Source organism: Gymnogyps californianus, chromosome 3 (assembly GCF_018139145.2).
Source record: "Gymnogyps californianus isolate 813 chromosome 3, ASM1813914v2, whole genome shotgun sequence".
NCBI classification, from domain to species: Eukaryota; Metazoa; Chordata; class Aves; order Accipitriformes; family Cathartidae; genus Gymnogyps; species Gymnogyps californianus.
The window spans coordinates 5,041,057-5,062,774 of NC_059473.1; the positions used below are offsets into that span (position 1 = coordinate 5,041,057).

Genomic DNA, 21,718 nt, shown 5'->3' on the forward strand with positions numbered 1-21,718 from the left:
GGGCTCTGAGCAACCTGATCTAGTTGAAGATGTCCCTGCTCACTGCAGGGGAATTGGACTAGATGACCTTTAAATGTCTGTTCCAACCCAAACTATTCTATGATTCTATGAAATCCTCCTTTAGGCAGTCCGCAAACTCCTTGTCCTTAGTACTCATTCAGTTCTAACAAAATGACTGTGAGGAAGGCTTCCTGAAGCTTGAGAAGCAAGGGCAAATGACCTCATCTAAGGGTGTAGCCTCACATATACTTTAGGAGCAGGCACACTACCTTGAGGATAAGGCTGAAGGTATTGACCAAAACCTGATCATCTCCACTACCTATCTAAGATGCCCGAGAAGCGTGTGTACAGTACACAGCAGCAACAGAAGCGAGTGCAGGAGTGGTGTGTTATTTGCAGATTGATGGCACGTGCTTTCACATTGGCAAAAACAAATACATGCATTACTGCAAAACTGTTTTTGTTATTTGAGATTGAAATCTTAACAACCAATTAGTATCTCATTAGGGTTCTATTTACATAGCTAATGAAGATAATTTATGAGGAAGGAAAACATTTGAGACTCCCCAGCACAGTCAATTGACTTTAACTTTGGTGAAGCAGACAGCCAACTGCATTTAGAGCTTCCTTTTTACCTGCATAATAGGGAGAACAAAAGGACATTAACCCACGAGCAGAAAACAGCCTTCCTGGACCATGGCACAAGAGCAGGACTTAAACTTCCCTGTGCCTCAGTTCCCACTAACCAGGGGTAATGAGCTTTCCATTCCCCACACACTCTCTGTTTAGGGTACTGACTTCTTTTCAGCAGAAAATGTGTGGGTTTCTTTTTCTTGTTTTTTTTTTTAAATCTCCGAAAAAAGAAGGGGGGGTCATCAGACCTGTTTGAAATTTGTGGATGAGTCTTGCTCAGCCCGTCTCAGAGGAGGTCTACACGTTATTGTAGGTAATCCAGAGCTTACTGCAGGACAGTGTGAATCTGGCACTCCCAAGTTTTGGGAAGGATTCACTGAATGAGGTTATGAGTTTCTGTAGTGAAAGGTGGTATTTAGAGAGTGGTCCAGACCCCTTGGTGCTGCCCGTAGGCTTAGAATTATAGGTTTTATGAATGCCTGGAGGGCACTAGCTCAGTCCTTAGGAGGTGGGAAGAAGTCAATTATTTTTAATTTCCAGGGGTTTTAGCAGCTCTGGTCTTGTGGAACTGCAGCTCATGTTTGCAGGTAGCAGAACAGCAAGAAAATGGAGCCCCAGTCTCCCACGGCAGAGGGAAATCAAACAACGGGAGCTGTGAACTGTTGTTTTTGGTTTCCAGTGCCAGATCAGGAGTTAATGTGATCGGGGCCTAAGCCTTACAGCTACTTCTGTGTGTGTTCACCAGAAGGCTCTATAGAACAAGCCATGACCCAGACTAGATTGACGTGTAGCACTGTGTTTCTGGCAGAGGATAGAAGCTTGTGTGACACCGAACCCAAGTTCATTCCCACAGCCTCAGGAAGCAACTGTCTGAGGAAGACGGGGCTGTGGTTGGAAGTGTCCAGAGCAGTGCTTTGGGTGGCTGCGCTTACCTGCCTTGGCACTCAGGTGCTCCTCTACTTTCTTGGGAGAACTGCTTTGTGGGGAAAGACAATCGTTTAAAAGCAAGAGAAAGGAGGCACTTGTTGCTCATCAAACCCAAATATTGACATTTCCTGCCTGTTAAAACTTTTGTTCTAGAACCATTGTTAAGGAGAAAATTTTACAAGCTTAGAACAAAATCTAAAGCTAGAGCACCTGTGGGAATCATGGGAGACTGTCTTTAAGGAAACGATACTGGGTTTTTGTCATGTTTAATCAGGGACTAGTCCCAGAAATGCCGAGATATTGTAACAACTGTTTTTAGGATGGGCTAGGTCTTCAGCTGCTTTGAGTCAGCACAGTTTCAGCTGAGCTATACAAGTTCACTAGACGCAAACTTCATATTCCTCTCCAAGACTTGAAACAGGAACACTAAAAAGTTGCAAACCAAAGTTGAGCTAAAGCAAAAAGTGCCCTGTGTTACACTGATACATATTCAGACCTGAAAGAAGCTATATGAAGCTATATAAAAATGTGAATCTGTATTTATGATCTGATTGTAATTATTAGCAAATTGCGTTCTAGAGATTAAACCATTTGTAGAGGCAGTAGAGAACTTTTGTAGACCTTCGAGTGGGCACAGGAAATTGAGTATCTACTGATGACATCTGGGCAATAAAAAGAAGAAACAAATGTATTAAAATCAGAAACAATCCATCTTGTTTCCCTCACTAATAACTCCTTGATCACTCATGGTCTTCCTGGGAAATGCCTTGCTGAAGGTAAACATTTGTAGTGAGAGACAGGTAATATAGTGGATGATGACACTGGGCTCTATGAAACGCCTGTATGAGGCATGTGTGTGTGGCTGATGCTCATGGAGTGTGGAAATATTATCTTATCCCATCCTTTTCTTTTTGCATCCATACGTCCATGGAGAGAAGAGGTTCTTCACAGCGTGGAAGGGGGGCAGTGGCTTCAGCCCCACCCCCCCATCACTGGTTGGAAAATTGTTTCAAGCTACGCTTCAACACACAGCACAGCATGAAAAGTGTGCGTAGGCCTGGGATTTAACTCTGAATTGCAATCCTAAATCTCAATATTAAGGGGCACCTGAGTGCTTTCTGCTCTGGAGTGGGTCTCAGTGCCTCCGAGGAAGTGCCTTCATCAGCATACGAAACATTTTTCTCTCTGGTTGACTAATTCAGCTGCTGTAGGGATCCAGCTGGCGCTGCGCTGAAATTGTTTTCATTTATCACACGCTCCAACATTTGCTCTGAAAGCTGCTGGTGCTGCAGGAGAAGACACTTCTCCCTCGTCTGCAGGAGGGTTTCACTGAGGTTATTAACCTTGTGCTTTGCTGGCTTTTCCCCTCTTTGCCACTTATTTTAATGATGCTGTGGAAACTCTTCATTCTCGCACTGTTGCTGATCCAGTTGGTGCAGATCACATGGGCAGCATTCCCAGGGAGACTGGGTCACCCAGGAAGAGAAATCAGCTTGGGAAAATCACTCCTCTTTTTTCATACATCCTTGTTCCTCCTCCCCTTGTCCTCCTGTGTGTGTGTCTCTCTCACACTAAAAAAAAAAAAATAAAGAGGGGAAAAAAAAAAAGGCAAAAAAAGCTTTGAAGGCTTAAATCTCAGATGTGAGCTTACTTGAGCTTTTATTGCCTTTTTTTTAATCCAGAAAAGCTTATGTTCACTCAAAATGGCAATTACTTGAATCTAATTGGAACCATTTTATGTAGCTCCAGACTCATTGCTTGATCTCAATAATACATGAACTTACAAAATATTTTTGTTACTAACGGAATTGTAGTTGGGCAGGCCAGATCATCAATCATTATTTCCTTTTGTAGGCTTAATATGAACCTCATTTGATTTTGAACAAAACAATGTTAGCTGAACAGTTAGCTACTGTATCTTCAGCTATGGCAGGGAAGGAAATGTGGCTCCTACAGATTTTTAAATCCTGGTTTACAAGTTAAAGATTTTAACTGAGATTCAATTATTAAATGAATTTATATTTCATTTAAATATAAAGGGAAAGAATGTATTTGTAATGTAGAAGTTCCAACAGAGATCAGGACCCCACTAAGCGGAGTGCTGTGTACATGCTCAAAGAAGGGATTACTTTTCAGACAAACCAGGTCTTTGAACCTGTTTACTGCAGGAGCACTAGTTTTGGCAGAAGAGATGGAGCAGGGCTGAGTGGCTGGGGCTGGGAAGGAGGTATCCGAAGGGAGGGACGGTGGCAGCCTGCGCATTGATCAGCTGAGTTGTTTGGGACCGCGTTCTTGGCAGCCGGGCTTGCTTCAGAAAGTTCCTGAGCTGAATAGAGGGCAGATGGAGAGAGGAGGGAAAGGTCCTTCATCTCTAGGATAGATTGGCCACTGGAAATGCAAAGCCTGAACCCAAACGAGGTGTTATCGAGCTGCAGCATATATTCTCTCATATATGGAGAAGTGGCTTCGCCTTGGTTCTGCAGAAGCCCCAGGCACAGGTAGTGCTTAAGTGGAGATCACTGATATCTTCTGCCCCGTTTATGGCTTGATAGTGAAGGAATAAAACTAGAATGAAGTTTGAATGAATAATTGTCTCTAGTGGACATACTGCTTTTGGGGAGGGATTTGGGACCATGTGTTTGTCTGGTGAACTAAATAAAAACATATTCACTCCCATCACTGAGCTGTTTTTTAAAAAAAACTGAGATAAAAAACTGCCCAAAGAGGTGGTGGTCACACATCCTCATCTGGCATCAGCGCTTTCTGCCAAGCCAGCTGCTCATTCCTGCTTCTCTTCCCCTCCCCGGAGCTGCCTCTCCCCTTTCACCTGCCAGCAGAACAGCACATACAATTACTCCCTAACCTGGTCCAGAGAAAATAGTCGGAGTTAGCTTAAAATGCATGGAGAAGTTTTATCATAACTTGGAGCATATGGGAAGACCTGAGTTAGGGAGTGGTTGTGCATGTGAAGCAGAGGAGGCACTAACCCTCAGTGGGGATGCAGGAGGAAAAGGCGATCCCTTTCCCTGCTCCCGGCAACCAGAACAGGGTTTATGGCCATAGCGTGACACCCTGATAAGGAGGATGCCAGTCACGAGTCAGGTGCCAGTTTGAACCAGCTTGTGGACCAAACGCAATGCAAAAGTACGTTGTGGTACATGCTGTTAGTGTGCCAATGTGGAGCTCCATAGATCCTGGCAAGCCTGTGCACAATTCGTGGCAGATACCCTTCAGCCCCTCTGTGGGAATGGCTGAGCAGGGGCCACGGCCGCGCAGGAGTCCTCAGGAGTCCTCTCGCCTCACCACAGCTCAGCAGCACCCTGGGATTCCACCCCGTTTTGGTCTGGGCCTGCCCCAGAGCTGCTCTCTGGATCACTGCAACTCCGCTTTCAAGTGGTTTCCCCTCTAGGCTGCTTTAAACACTCTCTTATCAACAACTTCTGTATAGATAAAAGGTGCGTTCAACAAGTGTATGAAATCACAATCAGCTGACTGAAGTGATGACAGTGTTAATCTAGGTCCTGCATCCTCCCCATGGTACCTGGGCAGGCAGAGGTAAGCATGGCCTTGGGCTACACATGTGCTGGTAAATAAAGCAGTGCCTGGGAACGCTTTTGGGCCCAGCCAAAAGCCAGTGACTGGTTGTACTGTCAGGACACCTCCAGTATGCTTTTGGGCCAGGCCAAGAAGCTCTCCCCCAAACGGTTTCTAGCCGTGGTTTGTTCTAACATTCCTGGGACCATCCCCAAGCAGCAGTTTGCATGCAGCCACCCCGGTGCAGAAGCTAGCAGTGAAGCAGGCTTTTCCATGCCAGCTGGCCTCCGTGCCCAGGAATGTTCCCAGGCACACTTAATTTACTAGTAGAGATGTAGCCTTAGAGGAAGAGATACAAACAGGGCTGTGGGTCTAGCTTGCTCCCATGGAATTTTGCCCTGGGCTTTGGAAGAAGAGGATTTTGCTTCTCTGGAAATGCAGTGGGCCCAGGAGAAACATGGAGCAATGTGCTGTTGGAAGGGAAGGGAAGGGAGGGAAACGGGGAATACGATATATTTTTCATCACGTCTTTGAGCTTGGGCAGTGATACGACAGGTTGCTTTGGTATTGCTGGACCTGGATTTTTAGTTAATGCCCTAAGGTGGGTGTAAATAGCACCTTCAACACAAGTGAAGGAAGAGTTGCAGTTTCGATAAACTGGAGAGAAACTAGAGACACTTTGCCCCCTGAGCCCCAGTTTCTGGCCTGAAAGCCTTGCTTTGTGTTGGCTTTGCAAGCCCAGCACGGTGACTGAAGCCTTCCAAGCCGCAGGTGCCAGCTTCCAAATGCCCATGGTACACGCCACTGGCTTAGTAAGGGTAAGACAGTGATTCACACAGTTAACTTGGGGTTTCATTTTCCCCCTTAAGATGGGATCCGATGCTGAGGTTTCTTCTGCTTTTAGGATGTGAAATATTACAATAAGAGAAAAGCTCTAAAGCCTCCTCATTCGGGTGGGCTATTTAGCCTTTCTTGGTTTTATTACATCGTTTATATCAAAGCAGCGGTATTACAAACCCCCTTGTCAGTAGCAGGGCTAATGAAGGGATTGCCAGGAGCAGTTATACCCCTCTTGAGGGACACTGAAAAATACTGTTTCTCAGAACACAATGGGGATATTCCTTCTGCTAATTTGCTGCTCTGCTTAAAAATGTTTAATTCAAATGATCACCATGTGGCAGTTCAGGAGCCTCCTTTCCACATGGGGTTTTGGGAAAGCCACAGAGCAGATCAAAAGCCAAAGAGATGGACTTCAGACCCTAAAGCTAACTGCTGCAATAGCTGATACCTGACGTGTTGGGACTGACAACACACCATAATATCAGCAGCATCTGTTTGAGTTACTTAGGTAGCTTGTACACATCATTTGCCTGCAGAATGGATAAATCAGACAGCTTAACGCACCAGGACAACTTCCCATGAGCTGTAAGACCAAACACATCAATGAAGTCTTCAATTCCTGCCTTTTGTTACTGCTTTGGAGTTAGTAGCAAAAGCAACCAATTCTCGTAGCGAGTCTACATAGACACACATACAGCTCCTTGCAGCTATACAGCTGAGATGTGCAGTCATTAAAATTCACATGCACACAGCAGACCAGCACAGGGCCTGTATGCTACTTCGCCCAAATTTTATGGCCTAACTTACATGATGCATGGGAGCTACCCTAGCTCTTCTATATAGGGGATTTTCAATCCGAGAACCTACAAGGCTTGTTAAATACAGGAGAAATATTTCAAATAGAAGCCATCATCATGATCCAGTGTAGAGGAATTTTGTATTTCTAATGAAATTAGAATTCATTATTTCTAATGAAAGCAAACATGTAAAATATGTGTACAGCTGCCTGGATACACATGGCAATGTGGTGCAAATGGCATTCAGTCAGGCTAGCTGTGGAATCTCTTCGGCTTAAGGGAAATAAACCTTTATTTTATCATAAATGTATATATTCATTTGGAGAGTCTGTAGAAATGCTTTTTCACAGTTTTGGCCCTGGTAAATTCAGCTTGTTTTGTCAGAACGTGTCCAATATTGCAAATGAATGGAAGGAAGGAAGGAAAAAGTAGTATTTACATATTATTACAGTGGTGTATTTTTTTAATCTATCAAAGTTCCTTAATATTAATGTCTGGCATTTTAGAAGTTGCTTAGGGAAAAAATAGATACAAAACAGTCTACTTTTTATTAAATTTATTTTGTAAGGAAACTATTTTCCCACCAGCTGCAGAAACGAATGTCACATTCAATTGCGCAACTTGGAATTTCAGTTTTCCACTGGTATGGAGAGAGTGGCCCTGATTTTTCAAGGATTTATTCAGAAACTTAATTTTAGGTCCTCAGGGTTCTTCCTAGGCTGTGTGAGCATCTGAACCAGGACTTACAGAATCCATTCAGTCTGTTTAAAATTGAGGTAGCAATTTTGGGCTTGTGGTGGTCTTGCTTCTTCCCTGATTCATGTGCTGGCTGCCTTTTCTGGCAAACAAAGAGGGGCAGGAGAAATTTTGGGGCAGTTCCTTTTTCTTTTTCAAAACCCAGTGGCTGTCAGGGCTGTATGCAGAGGCTTGGGATGTACACAGGGGAGCAGAGAGCAAGTGAGAAGGTCAAAGGTGCAAAATAAATGGAGTTTATTCCATGGTTCCCCAGCTTGTTTGTTTGTTTAGTATTTTGATTTATTTGAAAGGAGTTTATTCCATGGCTGACTAAAGGAATGTATTCAATGTTTAGTATTCCCACGTTAAGTGGATGTGAATGTTTACTGAGTCTATACACATGAATACTGTATAGAAAACAGAAAATGTAAGAAAGGGCAAATCTCCTACAGTAATACAATGCCAAGGCTGCATAAGTCCAGTTAGAGAACGCAGAATTGATGGGAATAATGGAATTAGTAATTGGACAATGCTACACATGATGAATGTTTTATGGTACAGCTTTCAGCCTAATCCTGAACAGGCTGAAGGACGTACTTAATTTTACAAGCATGTAAACTAAGGGTAGATAGGTCATTGCAAATTTCAGAAAAAAGCAGGAAGCCAAGGTGTGGCAAGGGAAGGTAGTTAAAGGTATTAAGGAGTGTAAAGGTTGGCCTAGGCTTTCCCAAAGTGCTGAGCAGATTGGCTGTACAACACCCATCCTGCAGTGGGGCCTGAAGAAAAGCAAAAGGGAGGAGGTGATGGCACAGCAGGCGAGGGAATTCACTGCGCCCCTCTGCTACGGTGACTGATCTGGTTTGGGAACAAATCTGTACGTCGATACCCTGACCAGTATCTTTATCGTCCTGACCGAGGTCATAAAAAACCCTCTCTCTTCAGCGCAAATTGGCTCTTCCAAGATCAGAGCTTTTCTCCATAGTTGAATGAGATGATTATATTCCTGCTAGGATTTATGGGTTGCAGTAAGAACTGTGGACAAGGCACTGCAGGAATTCATCAGGAAACTACTAGGTAATAGATTTGGTATTGGGCTTTTCGAAAATGTCTACATGAGCTGAGTACTTAACGTCTCACTGAAGTTTTGGGAGTTTAACCCAAAACCTGTGTCTAACCTGATTATGCATCATCAAAAAATCTCAGTGTGACCTATATAGATCTTTGGGCCGCTGTATACCTCTTAGAAAAACAGCCTTTCACCGCTCTCTGCCCCTTTTCCCCTTCTGTAAAATGGAGGTAGCAGTTCTTCCTCCTCTTGGAGAGGAATGGGGAGGCCAAATACAGGAAGAGTACTATGACTTTGGGGCTACAGATGTTCCGGGGATAAATGATACCTTGAAGCAGTTTAATGTGTGCCGCTAATAATTAGTTTCTGCAATTTAGAGCGTGCTTTCTGGAACACCGCAGAGGGAGCGCTGCAGCGCTGGAGCAGACAAGAGCCTGGGAACGGTCAAAGGATGTTGTTCTCCTAAGACCCCTCCCAGTCAGTAAATTTTGTAGCGCGCAAGCAAACAAGCTACCGAATAAAAGTTACAGGGTGGTGATTGAACTGAGACCTGTGCCCATCAGAGCTTCTCTGGAAACTGGGCAGAGCTGGGAACAAGGGACGTAATTGAAAGCAACTTGCAAATAGCTTTACTCCCAGTGTGAAGCAGGTGCAGCAGCTGATCGCTTGTGCCGAGCACATGCCGCAGAGTGGGCACAAAGCTTTACTATTACTTTCTGTAGTTCTGTCTACTTTTAAGAGGATATTTAAAAATTGGAATGATAATGACCTGAGAAAACATGACTTTACACCAGAAAATAAAATTGCAGGCATTCATTATCAAAGGCATACTGGCAAAGAAGTGTTAGAGAACAAGAATGCCTGATGATGCAATGTTTTTCATCCTGCAACTGAGCACAGAAAACCTTTTCATATGCCCTAAATCTGCAGCTACAATAAAGCCTTCATACAGACAATCTGCTTAAACAGAACGTCACGCTTGCCTTTATTTTATTTTAATTGCAAAACATTATCCAGTTTCACTGCTAAAATATGCACTTCTTAAGGCAATATACGTAACTATATTATCCTCCATTTTACTTGACGTCAGTATCTCTGCAGTGATGAAATTGTAAGCTCCTGAAGTGGACCATCTATGACGCAGCCATTTCTCTTTTATGTGGGGGAACACCCTCACCTCATTGTCTTTCTAACAAGACTTACATAATTAAAAAAATCCCTCTTTGCTCCGAACCTTCTGACCGGAATAGTCGGCATCCTTGTCTCTTCATCACTTAAACATGTGAGCCTGTACCACTGAAACCAGTAGGAATTTTGCCACTGTCTTTAAGGCAAGATTGAGCCCTGGGATTCCAGATATTTGAGATTACTATTGGCATTAACCTAGTATTTAGCCCCAAACAACAGCAGTGCCTAACTCTTAGTGCTTTTACTTGAAGGTCTTGCAGGGACTTACACGTGGGGCTCAGTGTGATCATCCCTATTTCCAGGGTGGGAAAACTGAGGCACAAAGAGAAGATAAAGGACACTTCTATCGCTGGGAAGAGAACTGAGGTCTCCTGAACCTTAGTCAGTTCACTGCCTCCTGAACCTCCCTAGCCTGACAGTCTGTGACTATTCATACTGTGTGTAATTAAATGTACTTACATGGTGGCGGTGCCCAGGAATCTGTCTGGTGATGACTCTGTTGTTCTCCAGGCTGTACAGAGGCATTATGGCATTTTTTCACCTCTTAGTGATAAAAGCCACAGGTCAAATACTGGATTTTGAAATTTGGAACTTTGTAGCATCAAGGGGAAAACAGTAAAAAAAAAAAAAGGTTATCAGGTTAGCCTCTCTTTTGCCTCTTTCCCCAGCAATTGTATTACAAATCGTAGGAATTTGTCTTACAATTTAAAAGTTGCACAGCCATGTGAACTGATTACTGCAGCCTGTATTTGCAGATGTAACATTGTTAGGAGCAACTGTTATCGTTCACTAGCAATGGAGACATACTGGAAATGTAGAAAATACTAGGTCTGCATTGTATTTCCTGATGAATTCCAATTTCCCTGCCACTATGATGGAAGGAAAGCTGAGATTTGATGAATGAAATTGAGACTCACTGTGAAACAGAGCAACAGCTTTGAAGAGCTGCCAGATTTCAGCAAAGGTGAATAAGAAAGAAATAGACATTTCTGAATAAACTGGCTTTCCCCTCTTCAAAAACAAATCACCATCTTGTAAATTATCTTCTCAGGTGAGAATCCATCCTTCATGGAACAGGAGACAGGCTGCGCAGCAGGGACAATTGATAGATGTTAAAAGACAAACCACCAAAAGACAAATATATCTTCAGAAAACAGTATTAAGTAATATTTTAAAGAATGGTCACACATCATATTCACACAGATGCCAACAGGAAGCACAGTTCAGGAAACAGAAAAGCTTTCAGATAATCTCCACCCGTTACGAAGCCAAAACCTCAACATCACTAACACATCTTAACTCATTTTCAGAAGTCACCTCTCTAGCATTTGATGCTGTACCATGTGTACGTTTCATACTTCAGCACAGATTTTTATCAAGAGGTTTATTCACTAAAATGTGCAAAATCTATAAAAAAGCTCACTACTATTAATATTTCACATCCCACATACTTATCATGTCCAGGGGACAGTGGTCTAAAGTGGGCATTTGCAAAAATGCTCAGCATTGGTCTAACTGGTCTGCTGAAGTGACTAGTAAAACTGTTGATTATCAACGTGCACAGAGCGATGCGAGTGTTTCTGCAGACCTGCGTCTCTAACTAGACCAGAAATTAGGTCATTTTGTTAAGGATTACAAGTTACGGTCAGAGACCCTAGTGAGCATTTCTCATCTAGGTCTTCCAGCTGAAATCTTCTGCCCGTAGCCATCAACAATGATGGCTGCAATTTAACCAAGTTGGAAAAAAAGACACTCCATGGTAGTGGTATATAAATATGATTTGGTATAGTATTTGTAAGAAGAAAATGCTGAGGGGAAAAAAGATTTTCTTCGTTCCCCTTTTAGTCTTGAAAAAGGACTCTCACTGTGTTGTAAAACCTATCCTTATTTGGATACTTTTCTATCTTTACTAAGAAAACCCAACAATACCTGAAGTTGAGATCTATCAGCTGTGTTTTGGTCCTGGAAAGGAACACCTGGATCTGAAACCTTAGCAGCAGGTGCCACTAGCTGAGTATTTACTGGCTCAACACCTCTCCAAAAAAACACTAAACAAAAAAAAACCCAAGGAAAAAAAAAAAAAAAGAGTGTGCATGTGGGAAAGAAGAAAGAAATCAATCAGTCCAGTCAACTATACAAAGTTCAGGAGCAGGGAAATGAAGTTTCACAAAGGAGATTAACAAATACGCACGGTCAGGTTTCCTAAAACCCCACGTCTGTACCAGATCTTTTCAGCGTAAATGGTGGTTTCTCTCTCTGGCAGGAGTTTAGCTGAGAAGCAGGCTTGATCTGAAAAGTAACTCTGTAAAATGAAATGACATTGTGGGAGCCCACCGCAATGGGCCTGGATCTTCAGCTGATGTACCGCTCGACTCCTCGATTTCACAGAGGTTGTGAGGAATTGCGGCACCAGGAAATGCAGCCAGTTGAGCTTCGGTTTCTTTCTCTCAGGTGCACTGCTGCACAGCTGTAGGGGCGGGAAGGGGACGAGGGCGTTATGCCTGCTGCAAAGGCTCATTTGGGCAGCTGGAAGTCTGGGTGGGCACATCCTGGCATGTTTACGCTCCACAGACCAAGTGCTGCATTCGTTATACCTACATACACCTGTCTCTAATGTTCTCTGTCATGATAAAGATGCTTCTCAGCTTGTGACCTCAGGTGCACTGATGCTAAAGATGCAGCAGGAGCAGGCCTGAATGCGGTATTCAAAGGCAGTGGGCTCTGCAGAGGGGTATTTACTCGGTGGTTGGGCTGGTGAGGCATGAATGATAACCGGGCTTTCGTGGATGACAATTTGAGGGCCTTATTCCCCATATTCACCAGGGCACTGGCTGAAAGGGAGCCAGATCTGCCTTGGCGAGACGTCGCTGCATGGGGCAGGCAGCATGGGGAAGATGCTGGGGCACGGCTGAGGTTCTGGTGTGGGTGCCAGTGCATTCAGGGAACGTGTTATAAGTGCTTCGGTGTTGTCTTTTGGGACCTCACGGAAACAGATAGGAAAGCAGAGTCACTGCCCCAGCAGAACCTGATCTAAATAGACTGAGAGATGACAAACTAGAAGGGGAAATGTGTTTTATGGCCAAGAGAACAGAAGGCTGTGAGAGCCTATTTATATTTAAAATCCAAGAGGGGCAAACCTACAAGACCCTCTTGATATCAGATCGGAGTATATGCAGGCCTTCAGAACAACCACAAACACATTTCTCCCTTATAAGGCTCATCATCCTAATATAGAAGGCTCCTGGAGATAACGCGAAGCTGGGCATACAGTACAGCCTATGCTCCAGGCACAGGGAGTAAGTGTTGAGGCAAGAAATGACTTTTTCCTGGCATGACCCACTACAGATTGAACTGGAATGGCAATTAGAAGTTGAAGTGCTCATTTAATGTCAGTGATGTGTAAACTACGTTGCCATTGTTATTTTAGTGCTGATTTACATAATTGGCATACCCTGAAGTCACACTGCACGAACTTTCAGTTCATGCTAAAGACTTGCAGGAAGTCATAAAATTAAACATTATCTGCGCTGGAATGCAACGGAAAAGTAACTAAACTTCTGAAGGATTTCACCTCGCTCTGCGTCACCTCTCCCGCCGTATGCGCGGCGGCGAGCGAAAATCACGTTAACAAGTGTTGGGAGCTGTTGGTATGAAGGAGCTTTACCAGCTCTTTAATTACACTGGTGTAGTTCTAAGGTGGTTTGTTACACTGGTAACTCCCCATGTGAGCACCTCATCCTGCAGCGACGTTTCGCCAGTATAGCTGAAGTCACTCTAACGTGGTAGGAAAGCCAAGAGAAGAAGGTCCACAGGAGGAATTATTCTTGTCCAAATGTGCTGAATTCCTGCCTCAAATCGGCAGTTTTCCTACGTTGAAAAGTCATAAGATGGAGGGAAAAGGCCGCTCCCAAAGGAGGAGCTGGTAATGGAGCTGTCTCAGTTGTTATTGCTTTAAATCCTCCTCCGCAGTAATTCAAGGTGTCAAAGGCTGTCTGTGTCTTTTGCAAATGAAGCCCCTGAGAGGTATTCGGAAGAGGAGGTGCAGCACAGGGCGCTCACCTTGCCGGGAAGGAGCCTGGGCTAGCACCGGGACCCTGGCTAATGACGGTGTGCCGATGGCTTCGGCTTTGATGAGGACCCTAAATTGCTAGGTATCGCATACCTATGCGAGAAGGGCCAGGCCCTACCACAGAGCCCAAGCAGACAAACAAGAGACGGGGCAAAGGATGCATCCCTACCCACAAGTTACTAAATCGTATCGGGATTAATGGATTTGCCAATATCAGCAAAGGGAGTGAGGGACGGACATAGCTTGGATGGGGAGCCCAATCCCACTGAGCACGGGCCTGCCTTCTTCACCCCTGCCACCTCTGTCCTCCTCCGTGCCCGTACGCAGCCGTACGCGATGCCGGGCCCGTGGCGGGCGGTCGCGGCTGCAAACCCGGGGAGCGCCGGCGTGGGCACGGCTGGGCGCCCGCCCCCCGGCCCCGGCCCCGCAGGGAGCACGACTCGGCCCCGGGGCAGGTGCCGGACGAAGGCGAGGGGCCGTGGGCTGACGGAGGGCGGTTTGTGATGGGGTTGCCGTGTCGGGGCCGGAGATCCGCCGCATTTCCACCACTGGAGGGCAGCCACATCTTAAAAAAAAAAAAAAAAACAACAAAACCCAACAAACCCTCTGCCGTCGGCACGGCCGGCCGGGGCTGAGCCCGCAGTCGGATGCACCGCGGCAGCCCTCCGGGAGGAGACTCCTCCCGAGCGTGGACGCTTGTCTTTCGGGGAGGAGAGCGAGGAAACCCCCGGGTTTCCAGCCCTCGCCCCGCGGCTGGGCTGCGGGACGCGTCCCCGGCGAGGCCGGGCTCGGGCAGCAGGCTCCCGCGCACTGCTGCTGGTGGGGGTAGAAAAAAAATAAGTATATATATACACACACATATATTTTAAACTGCTTTTAAAGCACCGGGATTCTCCCGATACCTTACGTGACCTTCACACCTTACCACCCCGGTAGCCCCGGCTGTCCGGGGCACGGCGCTAATCCGATTTGCGGCGGCGGAGCCCGGGAGCGCTCAGGGCCGCACAATGGGTCATTGTTCGGCCCGGCCCGGTCCCGCGTTCTGCTCCGGGCGGTCGTGCCCCGCCGCCGGTCCGGCGGCGGGGCACGACCGCCCGCGGCAGAACGCGGGACCGGGCCGGCGGCGCTTCCCGCACCGGATCGGGGGCCGGTGCCACAGCTTAACGGGACGGGACGCCCGCCCCATCCCTCGTCCCGGCGCGGAGGCCGGCGGCACTGCGACCCGGACGCGGGCGGCTGCGGCGGCATCCGCGGCGCGGCCGGGCGAGGGAGGGAGCGGGCGAGGGAGGAGGGAGGGAAGGAACGAGGGAAGGAACGAGGGAGGGAGGCGGCGTCTCCTTTAAAAGCCGTGCGGGGCCGCAGCCCGCTCCCACAGGGCGGCTGTGATTGGCGCGGGCCCGCGAGCCTCCGGGGTCGTGACATCGCCGCGCAACAAAAAGTCCCGGCGGCGGCCGGCCACCCCCGGCAATGGTGCGGTGCGGGGCGGGAGGCGGGCAGGCCGGCGGGGCACCCGGCGCTGTCCCCTAGCGCGGCCGCTCCACGCGGGCCGGCGGCAGGCTACTCCCCACCCTTTTTTTTTTTTTTTTTTTTTCCCTTTTTTCCCTCCTCTTTTCTCCTCCCTCCTTTCTTCTTTCTTTTTAAGGGAGCGGAGAAAAGTCAAGCTTCATCTTAATGTTGCTGCGGGAGTCTCAGTAAATGTCCATCTGTCTGATGCGGGTGATGCAAAGGACATTTTTTAAAAGGAGCCTTTTAACTCCGTAGACACATAGGGACCCATTCACGGGCAGGCACACGCACACACACGCGAGGAGGAGGAAGAAGAAGAAGAAGCAACAACTTTTCGATCGCTGCTTTTAAAAGGGAGAAGCCCTTCCCTGGCCGGGACTTGCCTTCTGCCTCCTCAACCAGCTGCTAAAAGTATGTTTCTGAGGCGGACTGTACTTCAGGGAACTTCTATTTTCTGCTCGGCAGCTGTAGAGGAGCAGCAGCGAAGTTCGGAGTAACACCAAGTGATGCGGGAAAAACACCCCGAGAGCAGAAAACCCTCCTGCAGACACAACCCCTGCTGCTGCACACAGGTATAGCTCCGGCGGTCGCAGATCCGCTGAAAGCCTTCTCCGCAGGATGACTCCGTGGGCCACGGCGGAGGTGCTAGCGCTCTGGAAGAGAGAGGGGGGACGGGACACTAATAATAATAATGATAATAATAATAATCCAGCGCAGAGTTTCACGGGGGAGAATATCATCCTGTGGGTTTGGCTAAGGACGTAGCAAGATTTGTATTTTCCTCCTTCCCCTTCTTCCACTCCGCCGAGGGAAAATAGCTCTCCCTTTTTCTCCGTTGGGGGAAAGCCGCTGCCCCGCCGCGGAGCCCCGCCGCGGGGGAAGCGGAGCCGACCCCGAGCCCCCGCGGCGAGGCGCGGCACGGCTCGGCTCGGAGGGGGGGGAAAGCACGGGGGTCGGGACGGGAGCGCAGCGGGGAGGTCGCTTTTGCGCGTCGGCTGGCCAGCCGCCCCTTCCCTCTCCCGGCGCCGGGCGCTTTCCCCGCGGAGCGGTCCCAGCCGCGGCGGTGGCGGCGGGAGCCCCGGCCGGCCGGGCGCACACCTGCGCCCCGCCGAGGGCAGCGGCCCGGCCCCGGCGGTGCCCCCGCCGCGCTGACAGCGGCCGCCCCCTCCTCCCCTTCACCTCCGCGCTCCTTTGTTGCGGATCGCCCCGCTCCGCTCCCCCCGCCCCGTCCCGTCCCGTCCCGCCTCGCTCCCTTTGATCTCCTGCCACGGGGATTTTCGTGCCTCGCTCCGCCGCCGAGCACCCGAAGCGGCCCGACGGGGGCCCGCGGGGGCTCCTCCGCGCCCGCCCCGCCGGGCGCCGGCCGGGCCGCGGCGGGGGCCGCTCGCCATGGCCCGCGCCTCGCCCCGCCGCGGCGGCCAGGCCGGGGGCCGCGGTGGAACCCACCTGCGGACCGTCCCCGTCCGCCCTCCCCCCCCCGCGGCGCGCTCCCCCGGCGCGGTGTCCGCGCTGACTGGCTCCCATCGCCTCCTCCTCCTCCTCCGCGCAGGTTGATCATGGTTGCCGCGACCCGCTCCCTCCTGGCGCTGCTGCTCTGCCAGGTGCTGCTGGGCGGCGCGGCCGGCCTCATGCCGGAGGTGGGCCGGCGGCGCTTCAGCGAGCCGGGCCGCGCCGCCTCGGCCGCGCAGCGCCCCGAGGACCTCCTCAGCGAGTTCGAGCTGCGCCTGCTCCACATGTTCGGGCTGAAGCGGCGGCCCAGCCCCGGCAAGGACGTCGTCATCCCCCCCTACATGCTGGACCTCTACCGCCTGCACGCGGGCCAGCAGCTGGGGCAGCCGCCGGCCCTCGGCTACCCGCTGGAGAGGGCCGCCAGCCGCGCCAACACCGTCCGCAGCTTCCACCACGAAGGTAGGGGCGGCGGGGCGGGGGGCGGGCGCGCGGGGGGCCGTTAACGGGCGCGGGCGCGCGCGGCGGCGTGGGGCCGCCAGCGGCCGCGGGACGGGCTGAGGGAGCGGAGGGGAAAGGGGAGGGCCGGAGGAGGAGCGTCGGGGCGGATTCCTCCCCGGGAGCGCGTAAGCTCGGCCGCCGGTAACACGGGGTTTGTTAAATTCAGCGGGGCGGCGGTGTGCTTCCAGCCGGGTGTGCTTCCAGAGCCCTGGCTGTAGGCTCCGGGGTTTCTGCTGTGGCGCGCTTGCTCTGCGAACCTCTCTTCTCCTCCTCCTCCCCCCCCCCCGTCCGACGAGAGGCTCCGGTTTTATTTACTTTTTCTACTAAAACAGAGCGGCTCCGCATTAAGCGTTCCCACAGATAGCTTTTCTGTTGCGAGGCTAAAGAGCAGGAAAGTCTCCCTAATGCGCGGCTGAGCCGGGGCCGCTGCGGAGGTTTCTAATCCTTATCTAATCCCCGTGAGAGATCAATGAAACAATCAATCGTGGCCTCCTCAAGCGCTCCCTCGTCCCGCCGTCGAGGAGCGATTTAGCCCGGACCCACGCTACGCCTCCCCAGCCACTAGTGCCCAGGCTGGTAAAAGCCCTGTGGCCAGGTTTCGGCTCTCGCCTGCAGGTAACCCGGCCAAATGCAGAGCGGGGCGTCCAGCAGCACCTCCGCCCCTCCTCGCCTGCGGCCCACCGAGGCAGTGGACTCTCTGCGACAGGCCCTCGCTGAGCAACTGGGTGCATTTCCCGGCTTACGTAGCCAAAATAGTCACTGCAGCGTTAGCCACGGCACGGGTAGGCCCGTGGAGCCAGTGGTGCGCGTGTCGCTCGCGTGCTTTTTTGGGAAACGTTTCCCCAGGTTGTAATTGTTCCTGGCTGCTAGTCTCCGGTGCTGGCATGCAGTGGCTCTGCTGTAAAAATAATGAAAATGCAGTTTTCCCATGCTTTTAATGTGAAACTGTGTTGAGAAAAGAAATTCGTTAGCATTTAATGCTTCTGATGGATAAAGGACGTGGCCTCAGAGAAGTGGATGTGCTGTTTAGTGGAAAGCATTATCGTGAGAAAGGGAGATGAATGATGAAATGGAACCTCTCATCGTCTGCCTTTCCCTATGTGGAAAGTAAACACCTAGCAGTGAATGGGGAAAAGCCAGTGCATGGGTCATTCACGTTAAACCCGAGTATGATGGGCGAGGATCTGAAAGGGCAAAGTTTATAATTTTTAGGCAAATGTAAAAATCTGCAGTTTGAAGTAGTCATACTGTTACAGCAAAGACTGTTTTTGACATAAAAGCTATTCTATAATTTTCACAAAATTTAGAGGAAAATCAACGTGACTCCATTTTTTCACTGAGTTCTCACTCTGTATTAGTGGCTTCTTGAAAGCAGAAGTTTGCTTTGTGACCACTCAAAACATCTGCATATTTACAAATATTGGTCTGGTCCTGAAATACCGTAAAGCTGAGCCTTACCTTATGCAAAAAGTCGTACTGGATTCAACAGGGAATGGTTACATGACTAAGAACTGCTAACAGGAGTTATGGTATCCCCGTAGAAAGTGAATGTTTTTCCAGGATGCTTAGCACCATAATTAAAAAACATGATTTGAGAGAAATTTGTTTTGGCAAATACTTTTAATTTCTTCAGTATCTGTAGCAACAATGTACTTCTTAGCAACCCTAGATACATTTTACTCCCTCTGAAGCTCCATTCAGTTATTTGTTGACTCAACGGTGAGAATGGCCTGGAGTTTAGTAACTTTTTAAATTTTTTTTTTTCCTGTGGTTTTGAAAACCTGTTGTTCAGAAGCGACTGTTTCATTGTCTCTTTACCATCCACCCCTTTTTAGCAGTTGAACCTTCCTGCTGTCCTTTATGGCCCTTTTGGGTAAATACTAGGGCGTGCTTCGTAAAGTACCGTTACAAATGTTGAGTTCACCGTCTCTAAGATGTAAAAATTCATACATTAAGATTTGTAAGTCACCTAAATTGCAGAGTAATATTTTTCAGAATGGAATTTAGGGGGTTGACGTTAGAGCCATGTTCTTGAAAAAAGCAGAAATGCAATAGTTATGCTGTCCTCAACAGGTTTTAATGATTCTCATCGGACCCCCACTAACTGTAGTGCTTGAGTTTTCTCACTGATGTCCTTGAATTCCAAAGTAATGCTGTGTGTGTCTTGCCACTTATTATAAACACCTGGAATGCAAAGGGCACCAGTATTCAATCAAAATGCGTAACAATGAATGAAGCATTCTTAACTTCATGCTATACATGCTTGCATAAATAAACAGAAAGACAAGGGAGACGGTATTTTCTGCCTGAAAGTCTTTCAGATCTTGTATGTCACATGCGTTAGCTGTTGCTTGAAAGTTGCCAACAGCAGACTATGTGAGGGGTTTGGTTGCTTGTCTCAGTTCTTGATTTTTTTCTCTCTTTCTTTCTTTTTTTTTTTTATTTTCTCTGTTTAATCAAATTAGAAGTTTTGGAAGAACTGCCAGAAACAAGTGGGAAAACAGCACGGCGTTTCTTCTTTAATTTAACTTCCATCCCTAATGAGGAGTCTATCACCTCAGCTGAACTCCAGATTTTTCGGAAACAGGTGCACGGAGCCTTTGAGAACAACAGCAGCTACCATCACCGTATTAATATTTATGAAATTATAAAGCCAGCCACAGCCACCTCTAAGGACCCTGTCACAAGACTTTTGGACACCAGGTTGGTGCATCATAATGCAAGTAAATGGGAAAGTTTTGATGTAACACCAGCTGTTTTGAGGTGGATTGCACATGGACAACCTAATCATGGGTTTGTGGTAGAGGTGGTTCACTTGGACAAAGAGAACAGTGCCTCCAAGAGGCACGTTAGGATTAGCAGGTCTTTACATCAGGATGAAGATAGCTGGTCTCAGCTGAGGCCGTTATTAGTAACGTTTGGGCATGATGGCAAGGGACACCCGCTTCATAAAAGAGAAAAGCGTCAAGCGAAACACAAACAGCGTAAACGCCACAAATACAGTTGCAAAAGGCATCCGTTATATGTGGACTTCAATGATGTAGGGTGGAATGACTGGATTGTTGCCCCACCGGGGTATAGTGCCTTTTACTGCCATGGGGAATGTCCTTTTCCACTGGCAGATCATCTAAACTCAACAAACCATGCCATTGTTCAGACTTTGGTCAATTCAGTGAATTCCAAAATCCCCAAGGCTTGCTGTGTGCCGACAGAACTGAGTGCTATTTCCATGCTCTACCTTGATGAAAATGAAAAAGTTGTATTAAAGAACTATCAAGATATGGTTGTGGAGGGTTGTGGGTGCCGCTAACACAGCAAATATATTAGACATAAAAAAAAAAAAAAAAAGCTGACACTTTAATATTTCCCAATGAAGACTTTATTTATGTAATGAAATGGAAAGAAAAAAAAAACACAACTATTTTGAAAATATATTTATGTCTACGAAAAAGTTGGGGAAAACAAATATTTTAATCAGAGAAATATTCCTTTAAAGATTTTAAATGTATTTTAGTTGTACATTTTATATGGGTTTAACCCCAGCACATGAAGTATAATGGTCAGATTCTTATTTTGTATTTATTTACTATTATAACCACTTTTTAGAAGAATAGCTAATTTGTATTTATATGTAATCAAAAAGAAAAAAATATAGGGTTTGTACATAATTTTCCAAAATTGTAGCTGTTTCAATTGTGTGTATTTAAGTTGAAAAGAATACATGGAAGGTTACTATGGCAAAGTGCATAGCACATTTGCTTTCTGCTGTGCTACTGTTAAGGTCACAAGTTCAAGTCCAGAAAAAAGTGGATAATCCACTCTGCTGACTTTCAAGATTATTATATTGTACAATTCTCAGGAATGCTGCAGGGTGGGCTGTCCAGTCCATGAGAACTGGCATCCTCTTTAGGTGGAACATTTGGATAAGAACCAGACGTTGCTGATCTAGTATAAATACAGCTATTCCCAACTAATTTGCAGTGTGAATATAAGAAGGGCCAATAGAAATCCTACGGGAGGCGGGGGTGGGGGAGGACTGAATCCTTTCTAGACCTACAGAAAAGTGAATGTTTGATGTTTCCTTTAAAAGTCCTTCCTTTAAAAGTCCTGGCCAAATATAAAATAATAAAAACAAAAATGTCATCCTTTTTTTTTTGTGATTATGTATGCTAAAGAGGAATACTTATTTGTACCGGCCCTTGTCTTTAACAGTTGGAAAAGCATTGCATACTTCCTCACCTCAGATGAGAGCTCACTTCTGTGGAGTGTTATAGTGAAATTAATCTTCAATTTTTGCCCTACATACAGCAAGCTGTTGTCATATGCAGCCTCCTATCTAACCTCAGCTGATGGTTTTGCTGTTTTGCAGATTAGCTTGTCTTCCTTTCCAGGGTTTTGTGTTTGAAAGCTTTTTTTTTTTCCTTCCCAAATGTTTAAATCTATTTCAGATAATAAATCATAGAACTCTGATATTTC

At 47.5% G+C, this 21,718-nt stretch overlaps 1 protein-coding gene across 2 annotated transcripts in view; it reads left to right on the plus strand.

Annotated features, from left to right (window-relative positions):
- BMP2 (bone morphogenetic protein 2) overlaps window positions 1-20,579 on the plus strand; it is a 67,431-nt gene extending 46,852 nt beyond the window's left edge. The window contains exons 3-5 of one of the 2 annotated variants that reach the window (XM_050893788.1): window positions 15,432-15,867; window positions 16,845-17,203; window positions 19,708-20,579. In XM_050893788.1, coding sequence (XP_050749745.1) covers window positions 16,852-17,203; window positions 19,708-20,552 — 1,197 coding nt within the window. In that variant the 5' untranslated portion in view covers window positions 15,432-15,867; window positions 16,845-16,851 and the 3' untranslated portion in view covers window positions 20,553-20,579. Of the gene's footprint in view, window positions 1-15,416; window positions 15,868-16,844; window positions 17,204-19,707 lie in introns of those variants that run through there. The other variant, XM_050893789.1, reaches the window with a different exon arrangement.
- The last annotated feature ends 1,139 nt before the right edge of the window (window positions 20,580-21,718 follow it).